This window comes from Erpetoichthys calabaricus, chromosome 4 (assembly GCF_900747795.2).
Source record: "Erpetoichthys calabaricus chromosome 4, fErpCal1.3, whole genome shotgun sequence".
Taxonomy (NCBI): Eukaryota; Metazoa; Chordata; class Cladistia; order Polypteriformes; family Polypteridae; genus Erpetoichthys; species Erpetoichthys calabaricus.
In genome coordinates this window covers 115,553,220-115,575,530 of record NC_041397.2, presented here as the reverse complement: position 1 = coordinate 115,575,530, position 22,311 = coordinate 115,553,220, and the positions used below count along the sequence as shown (strand labels likewise).

Genomic DNA, 22,311 nt, shown 5'->3' with positions numbered 1-22,311 from the left:
AATTTTGCTAACAATTTGAATGTAGGCCCCTCTTGATCTTGAGGCCCTAGGCTGAAGCCTAGTTTGCCTATAGGAAAATCCGGCGCTGGGTGCACTTATAACAAAATGCCTATTCATGTACTCTCGGAAGAGAATCCAGTTAAGTCTTCTATCTGCAGCACAACATACTAATCTGCTACTTGTTTGCCATGGCAGACATTTGGTTTGATAGAGTTTCAGAACTAATAAGATCTGAATGTTGAAACTGTATAAGTTCTTTTATATTTTAGACTTGGCAACAATTGCTTTTTGTAAAGATTACTTTTATTTAAATTTATATACATCACTGTTCTAATGGTGTAATTGTCTCCAGTAACGTGTTTGTTTCAGTTTCTCAACCGAAAAATATTTTTAAATGCTTACTTACATGCACAGTATGTAAGTCAAAACAATGCAATGCATACCAGTAGTAGTAGGTTTAAAAAAAGGATTGCTTTCCTTACCTGTGGTGTATTAGCAGTACATTTCTAAAATATTAATTTAAATCTTTAAATTATAATTGAAATGATAATATGTTTTGTTGTTGAGCCTTTTGAATTGTATGGTAAATGTTATGCTAAATGCTACTTACACTTTTTTTTTTTTGAAAATGTGTTGTGTATTATATGGCTTCTCAATTACCAATATTAGAAAATATCCTTTAATAATAATAATTTTAAGCAGAAGTCAGTAAACTTTGTTGGTTGATATGCTCACTTAGTTTTACTTAAGGCAACTGAATCATTTCATGTATGCTGTAAAGAAAATTAAGAGCAAGCAAAAATTGTAATTAATTTTATTTGGTTCAGCGAGCTAAAGAAATTAAATCAGTTAGTCAACTTATCTCATCTGAACGTATTAGTTATCATTCTATGGCATTCATTTTTCACCCAGTACCTTCAATTTAGGGAAAAAAAAGAAAGTTATGTTGATTAATCATGGTATTGTTTATTATTCCTAAATTGCATCTCTATCAGTTATGTTGTCTCAAAGTTACTACATTGGCAGAGGGTTTTCAAAAGTCATCAAATAATACATTGCATTAGCAAAAACTGCAGAATACAGTTAAATATGCATGTGGAAATAAAAAATAGTGCATTCTTATCAGACACATTTGAAAAGGTCAGTTGCAGTTTATGTGAAAAGGAATACGGTATGATGCAAATAAAAGTCATCTTAACATTTTATTGTATTGTATCTGCAATTTTCTTTGACAGTAATTGTATACTGACCCTTATTAGTTAATGACATGTTTAAAAAGAAATCAGTAAAATGTTAGGAATCCACGTACAGTATTTGGTTAATATAGCTCTAATAAAAACTCCACTTTGAAGACACAGGAGTTCTCAAATCCTATCGCAAGATAACATTATTGAAAATCACCAGTCATGGGAAGGGTATTAGAAGAATGTAATTAATGAGAAACATACAATGTAACAGTAAATCTCCGCAGAACAAGGCATCCTTCAAAAACTGAGTGTCTTGGCAAGAAAGACACTAGTCATGGCGGCCACAAAGAGGCTTAAAGCAACTGATGTCTCATTATTTCTATCAAAGATGATTTATGAAAATGTAGTCAACAGCGGTATCTCACATTTTTTTTAAATGTTTGAAATTTCTGTTTATTTCAACTTTTATCCCAGTATTGTTGTTTGATTAATTATTGCTAAATCTCACAGTTCATTACATTTAAGATTGCATTTAACACAATAAAATGTGAAAATGTCAAACAGGATAGATATCTTTTTCAAGATACTTAATGAGAAATTGGTATAAAGACAGGTGAGTAAAGCAACTAAACTAATCATGGTAACAGGTGCAAATGAATATTTATGAATAATTATGAACGTACCTGCTGTAAATTCCAGGATACATAGTTACAATTTCTGTTTTTCGCAGTAACATTTAACAAAATATTGCATTATGTTTTCACAGTTGGGGGATAATATTAAAATGCAAATTGCTGATGTTAACTTGTGGCATATTCTCTCTAAAGTTAGTGCACCTTGTATCTATTTGCATTGCTTCATTTCCTAAGAGTTCCCACTTTTATCCTTTCTAGGTGAGGACGATCTTTTAAGCCCACCCCAAGGAGCTAGCACAGGCTTGGAGGAAGTAATGGAACAGCTCAACAACTCATTTCCAACCACAAGAGGTGAGAATCTACCATCCTGGCATCTGCAGGATACATAAAATACATTATAAAGTTATTTTTTTATGCAATCTAATTACACTGCCTCCCACTGCTTCTTAGATGATGCAACATACAGTAAAATTATTAGCTATCAAAATAATTTAGTTGTAAACTTTATTGTTTCTATGATTGTATTGTTTAATAAAACAGAAGTAGTCATAATATGTTGTCTGCACATTGTACAAGTAGTATGTTCAGCTGACATATTTTTGTTTGTTACAATGTTTACTGAAAAACATGAATGTGGTTCCATTTTAAGTATCTGTTTCACTGATTTGTTAGAAGGATTTAATGTCATGTAATTTTTCTAACATGTCACATGAACATTGGATTGATAAGATGCTCATGTGCTCATTCACATATACTGTATCTATGAGCTTACCCACTCTTTTTGGTGTAAATTCATATGCTGTCAGAACTACATTGAGTAATGTCACACTGTGTAATGTCAACCAGATGTGCAAGTCATAAGATCCCAGAGTGAACAAAAATAGATTGTTAAATTTTGTGTGAGTCCTTGTCTGCATTTCTCAATGGCCCTCACAGGTGGCTCCAGGGCTTCTGGATTTTACCAGGCTTGAATCAATTTGTAGGGACAGTTTTGTTTCCAAGCAATAATGAGTTGTTTGCAAAATGCTGCACATCATTCAATAAGCAAAGAGTCGTACTTGTACTGAGGAGCAAAGAGTATCTTGAATGTACAGCTGCTCGGCAGGTGATGATTACAGATCAATGCAGATAATGATTTCTTTTAAGAGAGTGAAGAGTTATTTGAAATTTAGCAAGATAGCATGGCACACCCTCATAAACGGCATTTTTCATTCAGTTTTTCCTCTTTATTTGGACACTTTTGAGTAAGCTTCGTCCATTCATTCGTTGATTCATTCTTAAACCTGTTTAATCCAATTCAGGGGAAGGGGTCACAGCCTATCCTGGACGCACTGGACGCTCGACAGGAAACAACTTTGGACAGGGTGCTAGTCCATAAATCGCATTTCCCACTTACAGTGACATTCACACTCACACTGAAACTGGGGGCCAATTTAGAGTTGCCAGTTAACCTAACCAGCACATCACTGGGGATATGGAAAGAGATGCACAATACCCAGAAGAAAGCCAATGCTGATGCTGGGAGAATGTGCAGACTCTACATAGACAATGAGTGGGTATGGGATTCCAGCCACCCAGGACACACAAAGCTAATCACTGCACTACCACGCTACCCCTGAATAATCTTTAGTAAAACTAAAATGAGGTATATGTGTTTAAGCATTTCACTGCACGTTGTGCTATATGTGACAAATAAAATTTAAATTTGAGTTTGATATCAAACTAAAATTTAAAAATTCTTCATTAATTTCTTACTTAATCCTTATTAGAAATGTGTTTTATTTTACTGGTACAGTACTATATAACTATTTTAAATGTATTTTTAAATTGAAAATCTAAACAGATATAAGCTCTCAGTAACAAATAAGACTTTTTTTAATATAAATGGATGGTAAATTGAATTCTTTTAAAACTGCAACCTTTTCCTTTTTGCTGTTTGTTAATTGCTTCAGAGCAGTCTTATGGTCAATAATATACAAAACAATCTTGAATAGAACACTAGGATCAGATCTAAAAAAATCTTAAGTCTAAAAAGCAGAGTGAGCTGTGGATTGTTGGTTACAACATTACATTACTTACTGTAAGTTAATATAAAACATATACACTATAGTTCAAGCTGCCTAATATACGGTTATTTTCATTATTTCTTTCTTCTTTTTGATAATATGGTGCCAGAGTGGTTATCCAGACTACTTCGCAGTACCATGGATGTAGGCTAAATCCCTAACTGGGTTACTTTCTCTTTCGAGTCTTTCCATTCCCTGCATTTGCCAAAGTTAGCATAGAGAACTCCCACCTCCAAAGACATGCCTGACAGTGCCATATAATGGACTAGTATCCTGCTCAAGTGAGTTCCTACCTTGAGACCATTGCTGCCAAAAACACTCCCTGCAATCCTGTTATAGATAATAGTTGAGATAATGAATGGATGCTTGGGTTGAATATTTTTTCTGTGAATACGTATTACATTTTTTACCAGACAAAAAAAAAGAATACTTAATGGCTTCATTTTACTGTAGGAAAAAATAGGGATTAAAACTTCTGTGACAGGATGCTCTGTTCCCTAATTTATATTGATTAGTATCATTATGTTCTGTTTGTTTTTTGTATAGATAGATAGATAGATAGATAGATAGATAGATAGATAGATAGATAGATAGATAGATAGATAGATAGATAGATAGATAGATAGATAGATAGATACTTTATTAATCCCAAGGGGAAATTCACATACTCCAGCAGCACCTTACTGATACAAAAAACAATATTAAATTAAAGATTGATAATAATGCAGGTAAAAAACAGACAAAATCTTTGTATAATGTTAATGTTTACCCCCCGGGTGGAATTGAAGAGTCGCATAGTGTGGGGGAGGAACGATCTCCTCAGTCTGTCAGTGGAGCAGCACAGTGACAGCAGTCTGTCGCTGAAGCTGCTCCTCTGTCTGGAGATGATCCTGTTTAGTGGATGCAGTGGATTTTCCATAATTGATAGGAGCCTGCTGAGCGCTCGTCGCTCTGCCACAGATGTCAAACTGTCCAGCTCCATGCCAACAATAGAGCCTGCCATCCTTACCAGTTTGTCCAGGCGTGAGGCGTCTTTCTTCTTAATGCTGCCTCCCCAGCACACCACCGCGTAGAAGAGGGCGCTCGCCACAACCGTCTGATAGAACATCTGCAGCATCTTATTACAGATGTTGAAGGACACCAGCCTTCTAAGGAAGTATAACCGGCTCTGTCCTTTCTTACACAGAGCATCAGTATTGGCAGTCCAGTCTAATTTATCATCCAGCTGCACTCCCAGGTATTTATAGGTCTGCACCCTCTGTATCATTTTGTTAAAGAGTTCTGATTTCCATAGTAAGTAATTTTATTATATTGTGCTTCTTAAATTTACCTCACACGCCCTCTACTAAGTTATGGCCAAGACGTTTATCACCTTATAATGTAATCGCAATAAATAGATAGTTATTTTAAATAAGGGTAACATCTTATTTATACTCATTTAAAAAAATTAATTACCGGTAGTTAATTATCAGTTAACCTAAACCACATGTCTTTGTGATGTGAGAGAGAAACCAAGAGTACACAGAGACTGTTCTAAACAAGGGAAGAATGTGCACACTCTACACAATAGGTATATTGGTGACCAAGTTACTTGCTAATGCTAATGTGTTCTTCATGGTGGTGTTGGGTGTTGATGTAAACTGGGAATTGTGGCTCTGTCTCATTGGGATATCACAGGGGAAATTTTCTTATAAAGTAGCTGTGTATCTGAATGAATCATTAACACCTGAGCATAGCTAGTAGAACTTAGCATTGTTCTCCCGAATCAGATTTTTTTCTTTTAATGGAGACTTTTAGAAATTGATAAAGGCAGAAATTCTATGGAAAAGAGTGAATTTAGAATGATCCTGTGACTGTTGTTCTTTTAGATAGTATGTGGTGCTCATTTTTTTTCTTTTCATATAGAAGAGTCATAACAGAGATTATTGGGTGATATTTGCAGGGGATTTTTTTTGCCATTCAGTAGCCAAGATTGTTTTTTGTCAGGATGTGACTACCGGTAACAGTAGGCATCTGGCACTTGAAGGAAAGTTGCAGGCAAATCATTTCCTCAAGTAATGACTGCAAGAAAGATATAAATAATGCACAGCTGTTAGCTGTCAACATTCAATGACAGCTTTAAAATGACATTGTGAAGTACCAGGATTTATTTTCTATTAAAAAAATACAGGTAGTCAGAACTTTTTTCTCCAGTGTTTTGCACTTTATTGATTTTTTTCTTCCTTTCTATTTGTCTGTATTCTCATTGGCTGCACATTTACTGTATAAACCTTGTCTTGAAAAGGGCCACCTTACCTAATCCATTTCTTCTCTTTGAATATTGCTATCAAGTGGAAACGTTATACCTTGTTCCTGTGATCAGCAGTCTCACAAATTGTTCTTATGCACTGATTGTCTCCAAAGAATACAAGTCCATTTGTCAGCAAAACAGACAGTGTCTAAAAAAAAGAATACTTGCTACATATATGCAGTTAGCCATCTTACAAAGAGCAGTTTCTGATTTGCTGCAAATGAACAATACTGAGAAAAAAACGTAGAGAATTTGACTGTCTATTAGTACAGTAAATCCAGTATATATTTCACCTATAAAACATTTTATAAGTTTTCCATCAAGAAGTGGTGCATGATGAGAACAAGGTAGGGACTTGCAGCTTAGACAGTATACATTTATGAATAGGTTTAAATACTTTGGAATCATAACAACTCATAATAATGTAATAAAAGAAGAGGTGAAGGCTATAATCACTGTGGGCAACTGATCCTTCTTTCCCACAGTCTCATCCATTCAAACCAGCTTTCTTGGAATTTAAAAATTTATAAAACTGTCATTAAACCAGTGGTAATGTATTCATCAGTAACCTTTTACTCTAGCTGTTAAAAACATTTGTTTATAGCCAAGGAGTGAAAGAGAGACCAAGATATACTGAGCTATTCAAAGGAATGGATATTGTGACAGATGTAAGAACATGAAGGATCAGATGGTTTGGACATGTAGAATGGATAGAGAAGGAGGAAATGGCAGTGAAAAAGATGTATCAGGGGTTGCCTGGTGGCAGGAAATAAAAGAGACACCCAAGGAAATGACGATTGGATGATGTGTAGGATGATTTGGGGAAGATGGGAGGAGACTGACTACGGACAAGGTGGAACAATCCAAAGTGGTGCAAGGGGCTCAGGGCCCTACAAGGGCTGAAGAGGAAGAGAAATTTTAAAAAGTGTTGTTTTTTTCACATTTTTCTTTGTTTGATTAACTTTTGTGTTCTTTGTAGTTAAAGAACCCCAGTTTTCTTACAATACACAATATCAAAACTTAAGGTCTACAAGAAATTACAGAAAAAAAAAACTAATACAGTGGTACCTCGGTATACGTCTGCTTTGGAATAAGGCCAACTTGGTACACGTCCTGTTTGGACGCGAAAAATTTTGCTTGGCATACGACCTTTGTTTGGAATACGACTCGCGTGCTAGAACACCGCGTGTGGTATAGCTGGTCCGCGGCTTCAAAAAAAGGGCCAGGTTTTAACTTGTATAGCTGTGTCGTTCTCCGTGGGCGTGATTGCACAACCGCGGGGAAGTTAATGAGGTAGTTGGAGCGAGTCGCACCTGCACAGGTGGGCTGTGATTGGGAAGAGTGAGACTGCATTTTTAACCTCGGATTTTATTGGTTTTATTTATTGTTGTTTTTATCCCCACAGAACACTTGTTTTTATGGATATTTATTAAATAATTATTTATTGAAACCAGATGCACTGCACTTTTTGTTTGGACACTGATTTTTTGTTTTAAATAAAAGCGCTTGGCATTCTTGCACTATCCCCTGGCTTCATTTGAGAATTGTCCGCATTTGTCAGCTCATCTCGGTGACATTACCGACGCTGTCGGGTTCAGGGCTCCCCGTAAGGACGTATGGGAGCGTGGAGCGTACCTGCATCGTCACACCGCGTGCTACCCTATGCTGCCCACGAGCGTCAGTACGGCAGTTGCTAGCATTCAGTGAACAACCCGCACTATAAACAACATCCGGCGCCACCGAGAGTGGCAGCCTTTTCAGCAGCTCCGTGTAGGACTATATGTGTATGTGCATTTTTCTACTTTTATTTTTCTATTTTTTATTTATTGATCACTCCTACCACTTTATTTTATGTGGATTTTGTTCCCTGGACACACTTACTTTTACAACATGGGCATGGATTTTTACACACCGAGACTCGCCTATTCAAGTACTCAACTTCGAGCGCTGAGAACAAATGCCAGTGCCGGTGTGGTTCCCTATTTACCTGACGAGGTAAGAAGGCGGTATCGTGGCAGCAGAGCCGGCACTAAGCTAAAAATGAAGCGGCTTGCGAGAAAGTGGCGTTTTAAGCCTTTGGTGCCCTCGTGTTATTCTGGGGAATGTGAACTCAATCTCAAATAAGATCGACGAACTGGCAGCGCTGGTGAAAAATGTCAGGACCTACAGAAAATGCAGTTTGTTGTGTTTCTGCGAAACGTGGCTAACTAACACCATCCCAGATGCTAATGTGGAGCTACCCGGGTTTAGCACAGTTAGAGCGGACAGAGACGCAAGTACCTGTGGGAAGCACAAAGGAGGAGGACTCGCTCTCTATGTTAATACACGGTGGTGTAACTCTGGACATGTTAAAGTCAAAATCTCCACTTGCTGCAGGGACATCGAACTGTTGGCCATAAGTCTGCGTCCCTATTACTTGCCCAGAGAGTTTGGACATGTCATTGTTGTCATCGTGTATATTCCTCCTCGGGCGGACGTGGAGCTAGCGAGTGACATCATCCATTCTGCTGTTGCTAAGTTACAAACGCAGCACCCTGAGGCACTTGTGCTAATCGCTGGAGACTTTAACCATGTGACGCTGGACAAAACATTACCTGCATTCTCCCAGTATGTGGACTGCAACACCCGGGGAAATAAGACTATTGATTTACTGTATGCAAACGTTAAAGACGCATACAGCGCCACCCCGCTGCCTGCGCTTGGGAAAGGAGATCATAACCTGGTTCTGCTTCAGCCTCACTACAAACCAAAAGTGAGAGTCCTACCTGTAACTACACGATCATTCAGGAAGTGGACCCCGGAGGCTGAGAATGCTCTGAGACAATGTTTTGGAACTACAGACTGGGATATCCTGCAGGGATCACATAGTGAGAACATTGAGGAGGTTGTTGACTGCACTACTGACTACATCAACTTCTGTATGGACATTGTAGTTCCAGTAAGAACTGTACGCTGCTATGCTAACAACAAGCCATGGATTACAAGTGACATCAAGGGCCTTTTGAACCAGAAGAAAAGAGCCTTTAAAGACGGTGATCAGCATGAGCTCAAGTGCGTGCAGAAGGAACTCCGAGTCCAGCTCAGGGCGGCGAAGGAGCAGTACAGGAGAAAGCTGGAGCAGAAGTTGCAGAACAACAGCATGAAGGAAGTGTGGGATGGGATGAAGATCATCACTGGCTGCAGCTCGAAGCGGGGTACCACCATCGAGAGAGACGTGAAGAGAGCAAACCAAATGAACATCTTCTTTAACAGGTTTGACCACCCTAACCCACTCTCACCTCGGAGTACTGCACTCTCTACACATCCTTCTGCTGATACCAACATAGGAGAGACATCCCCACCCACAATTACAGCAGCGCAAGTGAGCAGAGAGCTGAGCAAACTTCGTGCCAGCAAAGCAGCAGGTCCAGATGGAGTATCGCCACAACTGCTGAAGGTCTGTGCATCAGAGCTAGGGGGTCCTCTACAGCGCATCTTCAACCTGAGCCTGGAACAGGGGAGAGTCCCTAGGCTTTGGAAAACATCTTGCATCACCCCAGTCCCAAAGGTATCACGTCCTGGTGAGCTGAATGACTTCCGGCCTGTCGCTCTAACATCACATGTGATGAAGACCATGGAGCGGCTGCTGCTTCACCACCTGAGGCCACAGGTCCAACACACCCTCGACCCTCTGCAGTTCGCATACCAGGAGATGGTGGGAGTGGAAGATGCCATCATCTATATGCTACATCGATCCCTCTCCCACTTGGACAGAGGCAGTGGCGCTGTAAGAATTATGTTTCTAGACTTCTCTAGCGCCTTCAACACCATCCAACCTCTGCTCCTTAGGGACAAGCTGACAGAGATGGGAGTAGATTCATACCTGGTGGCATGGATTGTGGACTATCTTACAAACAGACCTCAGTATGTGCGTCTCGGGAATTGCAGATCTGACATTGTGGTCAGCAACACAGGAGCGCCGCAGGGGACAGTACTTTCTCCGGTCCTATTCAGCCTATATACATCGGACTTCCAATATAACTCGGAGTCCTGCCACGTGCAAAAGTTTGCTGACGACACTGCTATCGTGGGCTGCATCAGGAGTGGGCAGGAGGAGGAGTATAGAAACCTCATCAAGGACTTTGTTAAATGGTGCGACTTAAACCACCTACAACTGAACACCAACAAAACCAAGGAACTGGTGGTGGATTTTAGGAGACCCAGGCCCCTCATGGACCCTGTGATCATCAGAGGTGACTGTGTGCAGAGGGTGCAGACCTATAAATACCTGGGAGTGCAGCTGGACGATAAATTGGACTGGACTGCCAATACTGATTCTCTGTGCAAGAAAGGACAGAGCCGCCTGTACTTCCTTAGAAGACTGGCATCCTTCAACATCTGCAGTAAGATGCTGCAGATGTTCTATCAGATGGTTGTGGCGAGTGCCCTCTTCTACGCAGTGGTGTGCTGGGGAGGCAGCATTAAGAAGAAGGATGCCTCACGCCTGGACAAACTGGTGAAGAAGGCAGGCTCTATTGTTGGCATAGAGCTGGACGGTTTGACATCCGTAGCAGAGCAACGGGCACTCAGCAGGCTCCTATCAATTATGGAGAATCCACTACATCCATTAAACAGTGTCATCTCCAGACAGAGGAGCAGTTTCAGTGACAGACTGCTGTCACTGTCCTGCTCCACTGACAGACTGAGAAGATCATTTCTCCCCCAAACTATGTGACTCTTCAATTCCACCAGAGGGGGTAAACGTTGAACATTATTCAAGTTATTGTCTGTTATTTACCTGCATTTTTTATTACTCTTTAATTTAATATTTTTTGCTGCTGGAGTATGTGAATTTCCCCCTGGGATTAATAAAGTATCTATCTATCTATCTATCTATCTATCTATCTATCTATCTATCTATCTATCTATCTATCTATCTATCTATCTATCTATCTATCTATCTATCTATCTATCTATCTATCTATCTATGTGAATTTTCACGTGATTTTGTGTTTTTTCGCATAAATTACAATTGATTGTTGAAAAGTATGAAGGTGGAATGCGTATCCAGGACATGGCTGCTGCATACCATATGCCGAGAACGACGGTATCTATGATTGTGAAAAACAAAAACGTTATTTAAAAGTGAGGTTAAATTTTAATTTATTTCATCTAATTGCTTTTGTATTTATGTATTTTAGTATTAAGCAGTGTTTAAATTATTTTATACAACACCATCAATGTATAATATGCCAATAACAATAGGATTTTTTTTTCATGGGAATGGATTAATCATTTTCCCTTTATTTCTTATGGGAAAAATTCGTTTGGTATACGTCCTGTTTGGTTTAAGTCAAAGGACTGGAACGGATTAAGGATGTATACCAAGGTACCACTGTACAGACTTTGAACTTTGAAGATAAGAGTTAAACTACTTCAATTAATTGTGAAAAGGACATGGAGACTCAAGAAATAATGTAAGTGTAGCATTCACAGCCCAGTTAAGAACTAAGCATATCCTACTCAGCCCATTCTTAATTCAGGCTATTATAATGGAAAAAACAAGGAACACTAGTTCAGTGTGATTTGAATTATTTGCAAGAGTACAACTGATGACAAAAAGTATTTACTGGCAAATGAGAAGAGCCCGTCAGTAAAAAGGCAACTGTTACTTTTGAAATGTGACAACCTAATTAGAGTTAGACCAATAAAATGCAAATGTGTTTATTCCCGTATGGTGAAATCAAGAATAGTAAATTATTTGTCTAATCCAAGATGATGTAGGAGAAATTTATATGGTGTAGTATATATGTTTAAATTTATAATTTTGTTGATTTGGGTTTTCACTCAATAGATCTGTCAACTGCTTATGCCTGATCTTATTTCACAATAACAGAGAAACACAGTGTAGATGTGTCAAATCAATATTTAGGAATAGGTTTTGCAGGAGATTTTGTAATTATTATCTCCACCAAGTTGTTCAGAAATAGAGAGGTGTACAGTTTAAAAGAAGTGCCAGGAGGCTGCCATTTTAATGGTTTCAAAAGATCTTAGCCAATAGTCTTTCTTTTTTAGCTCAAATGTCTGACTTTGATCTTATGACACAATGAAATAAAACTTCTTAAGCAGTGAGTGACTGTTTATAAGAAAGGTACATAGAGTATTTGTAGTATTTTGCAGTGTAAAGATGGTTAGTGATAGCATAGCCTTATAACAGATTCTAATGAAGAACCATTGCATAACATTACATGCAGTACAGAGCAGCTGACATGTCTTTCAAGCACCAGATTACATTCTCTTCAGCTAACAAGACTTTATTAAATTTCTGATAAAGGGCTTGCTTTGAAATGCATATTACTAAGATCAGTTGTTGTGTCATTCTAACATTTTTCCCATTTATATTATGTTGTATAACCATTTGTGAAAAAATGACTTTCTGCAGAGTAGTAAATTTACCCATTATGTCAGGTGTATTAGTATTTTTTTTTTACATTATACACAGTTTGGCTTCACAGTGTATTGGTTGCTACAAATCAATAAAATATCGTTTAGAAGTCTATTTTTCATATCTTATCACTGTTCAGAATATTTTCTTGAAATCTGAGATCTGGTTGTTTTCTTGCTTTCATTTTAAAAATCAGTATTGCTCCCCAGTAGATTTATTTTTGGTAAAATGGACTTCACTTATTTTTTAATATACCTGTACAGAACAATAATGAACCAAAAATGAAATAATTACCTATGCAGAGTATTTTCAACATACTAGGCCATGCAGCAGTATCTGTAGTATTTTTACAAGCATAACTTAAAAATATAAGGTGCTTTTTCTTTTTCTTTTTTTTTTTAATTTCAACAGAATGAATGTGCATAGAGTGCTATCTGATGTTGTTTTCTTCTGCCAAAACCTTTCCTTATTTTACTAGATGGGAGGGATTGCAATTGCACTTTTTCCTGTCAACTTTACTGCTTTGATCACAAATCTTCTTTTCTTTTGATTTCTGGTAATTTGCTGTTCACACACAAGCACCAGTGTCACCTCTTCTACTGCATTTGTAACTTTTACAATTTAGTTTAATTTTGAGCGATTGTGACTTGTGTTCACTATTTGTGAAAGTGTTATTTGCTTTGATTTTTAATATCTTTTCCCTCTTTTCCTCCCTGTCATTTTCTATTCTGTCTCTTTAAGGAAGGAGTGTTCCTGGAAAACCAATGAGAGAGGTTAGTGAGACCAGGCATAAAAAGTGTAGCATTTGCTTTGGTCCACGCTGTCCATTGTCTTGTCTTGCTGACTTCTTTGTGTGTACTGTATGTGCTGGCTGTCATCTCTGTTGGCTTCCTTCTATCACAGTCCTGCTTAAAGAAAACAATATGTTGCTAGTGTAAAAAAGACTGTGTGACAGTGCAATTTAACATTAAATTAACACATGTGTATGCATTTTAAACGTCTGCATGGTTTTTAATAAAATAAATGTAAATGCCCAGGCTGTTGTTGGAATGTTGTCAAATACACAGTCAGTTCAGCCGCATATCCAATGTAATTAGTGTCATAAGGCAACCTCTTGCTAAATGCTAATTTTTTTTTCTCATTCACATTATAATTTTTTCCCCACCATTTGAACTTAATATCAGACACAGTAAATACAGAAGACTAAATTATAGCTGACTCCTACATTTCATTTCATTATGAAATATATTAATATATGATGTCCCTTAAAATTGCTCATAAAGGCATCTGTGATTTGGTGAGATCAGTGTTGTTGTGAGGGACTTACTGAAGTTAACAAAAAAAAAAAAAAATGAACACACACACACAGACTAAATGAAAGATGTTAATAAAAAGTTAACTTGTTGTTGCCTTACAGGATTAAGTATTCTGAATCCCATCCAATTGGTTCATCTGCTTCATGACAGTTGTGTATATGTTGATGGAATATGCAGTTTATTGAGTTAAATTCAATATAGGTTTTTTAGTGATCACTAGGGGGGCATCGCACCCTGCTCACTTCGCTCGCCAACCCAAACCCACTTCACATCTCTGCCGCTTGGGTATGTGGATTTCACTTTCACCAAATAACAAATCTTTTAATTCTCGCAGATACGCCTCCTCATTGGGAAGAAACACTAGTTTTCCCTGATGGAAACATGAATTAGATGATCTACAAGTCTCTGACTTAAAGTTTACATATTCAATCTCTTTTCACTGTTCCGTTATTTCACCGAGTAATAATTTCCATTTGTTTGCACTAATGCGATCTTTACTATCATTTTTTTGAGACTTTCAAATTTTAGTACTTTCATAATCTCTAACCTGCTCTGCATGTGTATCGCACCAACGTTTTTGAATTCTTTACGACGTTCTACTTTGTCATGTACTCTTTGTCTTTTATTTCCGGCTCCAGGTGTGGTTAAATCTCTTGGCACAAAGTCTTGTCTCGCAGGACATGAAAGTATCTCTGAAAAAGTCACGTCTCGTCCCAGGATTTGTTTATTATAATATAGATTGAAATAATTTATGAGGATGGAATCGATACACTGTAACACTGTATATCATTTTTTCATCTCTTTATATCAACTATGCAGTTTTTTTATATCTATTGGAGTGTAAAATCTAGACAAGTCTCAACTTAAAGCAGTTCCACAGATATCAGTGAATACATAAAACCAACAATTTTTTCTTTTCAACTTGATTTCAATTCATTTTCATCTATTAGCTTCCATTTTTTTATGAAGAGTGAACTAGTGGTAAATGAATAGGTAACAACCATCAGTAATGGTGAAGGATACTAGTTAACAGTATGGACTTTGTCACAATATACAGTCTGTTTGTGCTTTTGTGAAGAAGCATCACCAAAGTAACTAGTAGCATGCACAGCCACGCAATAAAATTTTACAATATGTAAGCAGCCCAATCAATAGCTGGCCGTTTAACTACGCAGTAGAAATGACTGCTTGGAATTCCCAGCATCTTAAGTATACATCCCAGACATTATATCTCAGGGTGTATAGCTGTTGGGAGGAGGAGGAGAAGGTGATATTCAGTGATCTGTCAGGAAGAACAAGATATTTCAGAGCTGAAAGTGTGATCCCTCAGCAAAGCAGCACATCTCTGCTGTAGGTCAGTCATAAGTTGTGGTTTTCTTGTCTGCACCTACACTATGAGGTACTGTGTCGTTATCAAAAAGTGTACAATGTTTAAATACCACTGCAGGGTGTTTAAGTATAAAGACATCATACTGTCCACGCCTTATTTTTATGCTTTAAAGTACAGAAATAATGCTTCACAATAATTTTATTAATACATTTAAATTGTTTTTCTGCAAAATAAGTAAAAAGGCGTTATGCTTTTTTTGCTATTTTGTCCATTTATTGACAATAAATGTCAAATATGACTTTAATACAAAATTGTCTGCAGAATTGGATCTTACTTGTCAACCCGAGGCTTGTTTTCTGCATTCTGTATTTTTTTTGCATTCCCATAGATGATGCCCTGCTGTAGAAGAAACCTCAACTGAAATCATTGATCACATATAGCCACAGTTTTCACACCGTGTCCTAAGTGTGCTTTATTTGCTCCCATCCTGACTGGTCAAGGTCCATCTCCCTATGAAATACTGCAAGAAGACAATAAATGTTGTACATTTAGCATTATTGAAAACATTATTGAGAAATAAACTACAAATGTTTTCATAAGATTGGTTAAACTTCTAGACACAGAATAATATAATGTTTTAACTTTAAATGGCAAAACACCATATTTATGCTGGCATTATACCAACCTCAATGTAAAAATAAGCAATATTCAGATCTGTGAAATTTGTCTTATCATGTGAAAGTGATTAGTGTTCTCCTGACTTCTGTTGATGCTTTTACTCACCATTCTGCTAGAAATATTTAGTTTTAAATTTTATATACTGTTTGACTTAACTCCCTATTCTGTAAAGCTGGTTAACTGCATGCTGTGTTGAACAAAAATGCAAACACATGCATGTAAAAGTAGATACTGTACTTGAATACTCAACAAAAATCAGTTAATGTTCCTTTCTCAGTACTCAGAGATTTTTGGGTATATACTATTTATCTACACCTTTTGGTAGCTTTTAAATGTTAATCGAGGTAGCAATTGGTACTTGGTATAGATGAGCCTTCAATCAGCCAGTAGCTGTAATCTGTTGAATGTCATATTTAACAGTCCATCAAATTAAAACTGTCTTTTTTTGTTTAAAGTAAACCAATTATGCATTACTGCAGTAGAATCATATCATCTGTCAAAGTGAAAACAAGACAAAAAAGTCTGTTGCCTGAGGATGCAGAACTTGAGCTGTACTCACTCCATACAACACCTCACACAACTTATGTATGTCCAGTACTGCAAAAACTCAACACCATTACAACTCTCTCAGCCATTCATACACCTTGTTGTTAAAAACAAAGAAAGATCTTCATTCCTCTGGAAGCTGGTCTGGATTTAGATTAACCAATATAACAACGTACTGCGTCTTATCACAGAAGAAGTCTAGATTTTGAAATTATTTAAATTTTTTTAAAAGTGCATATGCAACTGCTTTATAAATGAATAAGTACTAAATATTTAATAGCATTTTTCTATAATAGAGGTCTGGTAACCCTACATCTTTTTCAATAAAGATGTTAAAAAATTTAGAGTCACCAATTATCCTTGAGTTAGACGATAAACAATGAAGCACCCAAAAAAATGCAGTACAACAGAGAATTACACAGAGACTCCAGCATTCAAACTCACAAATCTGAACCCCTTATGTCAAATGTCAATCCTGCAGTTCACTGGCACTCAAACTCAGTCCTGAGGACCCTGTGTGGCTGCAGGACTGATCTAATGAAATCAACTCGTTTTTTCTCTCCTTTTATTCCATACTTAGAAAAACACAGCAGTGTGATTTTTGCATTTTTTCAACATGTAGAACTATTTATATTTTTGCTATACATTAGCTTTAAATGCTTAACCCCCTTTTGTTGTTTTTGTATTATTTTAGCTTTTGTTTGTTCCCATAATTGTATCCTAAAACTGACAAATAGCAATGAGCAGAGCAGACACCCGGGCACACAACACTAAGTGCTGAAAGTCTACTACTTCAGTGTCAAATCCACTACGCTCATTAGTAAATAATGGATTAAGGAATCAAAACACTTTGAAAATCTGAATGAAAATCATAATGATCATTAAAAATGTTAAAAAAGCACAAAATTATACACACATAACATATATAAATGCTTGATACATTCTAATAAAAATTTATCAAACTTAGTTTAGTATTTTCTGCATTGACCCCAAAACATAGACACTGGGAAATAACAGCTTGCTTAATTAGGATAAGAGTCCATTTAAAAACAGAAGATGGTTGGAACAACAACCTATACCCACGTGGGGTCCCACAAGTTTGAGCACCACTGTTGTCATCTGTTAAATGTCATTTTTAACATTCCATCAAATTAAAACTTTTTTTTTTTTTTTTGAAAAGTAAACCAATTATCCTTTATCCTATGTCATGATGGTTGACATGGCATTGCATACAACTTTCCACTGCCAAAATCTGGAAAAGATGGATTGTGCATCTACAGTTGGTACACACTGCTGTGCAGAGCATGTCCAAATGACTCTTACATACTGAGTATTACGTTTTGAATGTGTTCACTTCGTTTTGAGTCACCCTGTATTGTGTGAATTAGCCAATTCTAGTAACATTTTTTTCAGTTACTACTAATCCCCCAAATTTTACAAGGGAGAAGTGGCAGGTTAAGTGATTATTTTCTTGTGTGGAAGCTAACACATAAGTGCTGTAGTGGAAATGAGAGACGCGAGGATGAATCTGAACTCCTGTGTTTTTCTTTTTTCCAAGATTAAGAAAACTTTTTTAATACATTAATGAATTTTCCATTAAAAAAAAATCAAATAAAGGGGATAATATAAATGTTTAGCCCCCAAGACAGACTGCTATAAACCAGCAATTACATGCATGGTTTAATGTAATACTGAATTTTTAATTTCATCACCATCCTGTAATAAATTGTGACAAAAGCCTCTCAGCAGTATTCATTGAGCAGGTGTAGGAGTTACAGTGTGATACGGTAGACTGAACTACTGGTCTTGAGCGCTGAATGAGCCTGTGCTGTTTTAAAAGGGCAGGAATTAAGTTTACGTCAGCCCTGAAGAAAGGTTCCTTGTATTGAATAAATTTTTACTTTTTAATTAAAATACATGCATACATAATGGTGATCAGAATAGCTTCATGCTACGGGGTGCTAAAGCAGCACTGCAAATAGTCATTTTCCAAACAGGTAATAATCATTACTCAATTCCTTAACTGATAGTTAATGTCAATTACCAGAGGTGTTTTAGTCTTTGAGTATGGGATTGACTTTTCATTTGGTGCCCTTTATTTCTTACAAGGCTATGTACCGCTCTGAGCTGAACTTAGGAAAGTCGTTCAGGTGTAACATGAAATGTTTTCAAAGAGTGGTCACCCCTCTTATCACCTCTCCTTTGTGCTAACAATAACATTGGACAACAAAGGTTTTGCTTTCTGAAAAAAATGATGTTGATTATGATCGCTTCAGGCTCTGCACAAATATCATTTCACATTGACCAAATCACATAGGAGTTTGGAGAAACTTGAAATTATTATTTTTTTTTTTTTTACTTGGTATGTTTTCATCTCTTAATGATGCTGACACATTGCATTAGTTAAATTGAGCATAAAATGTATTCGTTTGTAGTCAGCATCTTGTGCTTCTCATTTCAGTGTCCAACAATAGTCAACCAGAATTGGTCCACTTGCTCTGACTGCGCTTTTCCATTGTTTGTAATGTCTTGGTAAAATCTTTCATCCTGTTTGTTACTAACTGCACAATGATTCGCAGGGAATAAGTCCAAGTGTAAATGCAAAAAATGAATTTTTCGCAACATGTTGCACTTCATGGTTTTGTATGCTTGAAGCCTGTTGTCAACCGACTGGACAGAATTTGGTGCTCTGTAGCTGATCACAAAATTTTCACCAATATCCTTTGAATGCCTTCCATTCGATTTCCTCCAACACCCCTGGCAGATCTTTGTCTTTGATGACCTGTCTGATTTGCCGAGCAACAGAAACACCTTCCTTCACCTTGGCATCAGTTATTCATGGAAACATCTGTCTTCGCCTTCTTCTTTCATTGCTTTCATGACATTTTTCATTAGTCCAGTTTTATATGAAGAAGGATCAAAAAAAAACTTTTTGTTGGGTCGACAAGTGGTTTATGTGCCACACCAATTGTTTTTATTGTAATGAGTCTCTTTAGTATGGCTGTCCCATTTGTAGATGAAGCAGCACTACTTGGGATATCCAAGCTACGTCACTAGTAGCAGTGCCACTATGTGTAAATCACAGCAGATGTCTTAGTTGTACTTATTGTACTATATATATGTACTTATTATATAATGAAAGGAAATCATAAAAACAGGTGACTGCAAATTTAAAAGCGAGTTTTGTGATCATCATGCCAAACTCTATAAGATACAACCGAAAGAGGTCCAGAAGTAAAATCTTCATGTCCAGTATAACCAGATGTCTGATGTAATTCTAAAAAATTAATACATTTCAAATCTTTGATATCCTACAACTTCTCCACCTTTCCACAACTTTCTCTTTCCTCCATTTCAGAAACGACTTACTTGTATTTTTTAACATTAGCAAACTTCAGCTCTACAAACTATAATGTGCACATGTGCTGTGCTTGCTCCTTTACCTGTTTCATGTTTCAATATGTGATGCTTTTTAAATGTCTATGTCAATTGCTTTTATTGTCCTGTCTATATCTCTAACAGGTAACAATGTAGGGAGCCTTTTCCACATGGCAGACGATTTGGGCAGAGCGATGGAAACTTTGGTTTCGGTCATGACGGACGATGAAGCTTTAGAGTAACAAGAGTTTTCCTACATCACTGACTTCTGAATAACAAGCATGGTTTTTTTGTAATACTTCATATGAAAAGGATTGGACTGTATTCGTTTACAAGAGAAAAAAAAATCTATATTTTTGTGAAGGGTAGTGGTAATAAAACTGTAGATTTCAGTAGTTTCCTAAGTCTAATATTGTTTTGTTAACAATGGCAGGTTTTACACTTCTATGCAATTGTACAAAAAATTAAAACTACATGTAAAATCTTGTTCGTTGAATAACTTGCCATTTCTTTGTATGGAACGCGTTTCGGATTGTTTAAAAACATTTGTAACAATTATAGAGAAAGATTGTAAAACAAAAGGGTGCTTTATAAATTACATACATTTTATTGTTTATAAAAAACAAAACAAAAAAAAACATTAAAAGGCAATGCATTTGATTTGCTACATTACAGCTATGTAATTTGTGTAGTTACAAGTGTTCATTATCAGTGTTACTTTCCTTGCTTTATCAAAGAAATATTGTATAATGATACCAAATTATTCATGAGGTCATCTGTCATCTGTTTTTCTCTAGGGCTTGGGACAGGTCAGAAAAAAATTAAAAAATAAAACATCTCCTTATTTAAAAAAAAAAAAGAAAAAAACAAGGAAGGCGATAAACAGAGCGGTGCTGCTCTACTGTGGCCCGACACTTGGTGTATTAAAGCAGAAATGGATGAAATGTTTTTATCGGCCATCACAAATTCCCATTCGGATGCTTCACTTCTTTTTTTTTTTCTTTCAATTTTTTAATTCTGCGGTGTTTGGTACTTCGCTAACCATTGCAATTGTGAATAGCTCTAATTTGTTTTATTTTCAAGCATGAATTTGCCTTAAAGTCGTTCAAACTTAGATCATTAAAATAATGTCAGTTTGTTTCCTGATGTAAACAAAATAAATTACTCAAGGTATATTTTAACAAAATGGAAACTAATAGCAAGTAATCGAAGTAGATTGTAAACCTCAACTTATATTTGTCCCAGTCCTAGCTGAGTTTGTGTATCTACTAGACTCTTGAATCCAAGAACCTTCGCACAGTTGTATCAATTGGGGAACTGCTAGCATTTCACTTCATTTGGCTCGGGATTTTCTAGATTTCTTGGAGGGGGTTGCCCGAAACAATTTTTTTGGACATTAGTAAGTTTTATAATCATGCAATTTCTACCTCTGTTTTGTTTAATGGTACTCTTTACAAAAATGGCATGATGACCATCTTTCTTTGTTTTCCACCGCGCAATGTGCAAAACACTTTACTGTACCTCCATTCAAGTAATGTCCTGCATTATTCATTTAACATGTTGTTTTGTTCAGAGGTCTGTATTATGAACCTCCTCTCATCAATAAGGACACTGAATCAATTTTCTGTTTTTATTTTTTGAACCTTTCATTTTCACACTTTCTTAGTAAACATATTGAGTTAATTTGCATGATAGTTTTATTTACGGTTTTTGCCTGAATTGAGTTTTGGAGTTGTGTTTTTTTTTTCTTTTCCTTTTCTTTTTTTTTGATTTTAATGCTTTCATAATTTGAACTAAAGCAGTTTAATGGTTTGTCATTGCTTTAATTTTCAGGATAAGAATATGTTGAATTAACATGCATAACCAAGAAAGTGTTACGTAAAAATCAACGATAACACAGCTCACTATCTGTGTCATTAAAGCATGATACCTTTTATTTACTCAGATGTTATGATCCTTTAACCCAGTATTGTGACATTTCATTATTTTACCAGTCTCGTTTTATTTTATCACAACATATCAAACTCCACCAAATATATGCCTTACTATTGTATTATAAATTGCTTTACTGTGTATACCAATAAAGCACGCAATTATGTTAAATGGTGTCCAGCAAGTTCATGATTGGTTTCACTGCAGTTTTGTTTCACTGAATCTTGTATTTTCCTGTCTGTCAATTGCATATTTGTTTTCAAAGTTAGAGTAAAAACCAGAAACCCAGAAGCACTTCTTTACCTTTAAGCTGAGACCATAATGATTAAAAAACAAAATGCCTAGTTGAGAAAGACAACACAACAATTTAGAATTATGCATGCTTGATGGCTGAGTCTTCATGTCTTGTATGTAAACTTTCAGACACAAATATATGCTTATCCCAGGGAATCTAATTCCAATGTCCTCTTGCTGTCATAAACATACTTCAGAAACACAGAGTGCTTGTTTTCTGAAAGTGAGGATTTTG

General features: G+C 36.5%; 1 protein-coding gene across 17 annotated transcripts in view; it reads left to right on the top strand.

The window, feature by feature from the left end:
* dmd (dystrophin) overlaps positions 1 to 21,953 on the top strand; it is a 2,688,357-nt gene extending 2,666,404 nt beyond the window's left edge. For 16 of the 17 annotated variants that reach the window (XM_051926236.1, XM_051926244.1, XM_051926242.1 and 13 more), the window contains 2 exons: positions 2,081 to 2,173; positions 19,995 to 21,953. In XM_051926236.1, coding sequence (XP_051782196.1) covers positions 2,081 to 2,173; positions 19,995 to 20,092 — 191 coding nt within the window. In that variant the 3' untranslated portion in view covers positions 20,093 to 21,953. Of the gene's footprint in view, positions 1 to 2,080; positions 2,174 to 13,343; positions 13,376 to 19,994 lie in introns of all 17 variants that reach the window. The other variant, XM_051926238.1, reaches the window with a different exon arrangement.
* The last annotated feature ends 358 nt before the right edge of the window (positions 21,954 to 22,311 follow it).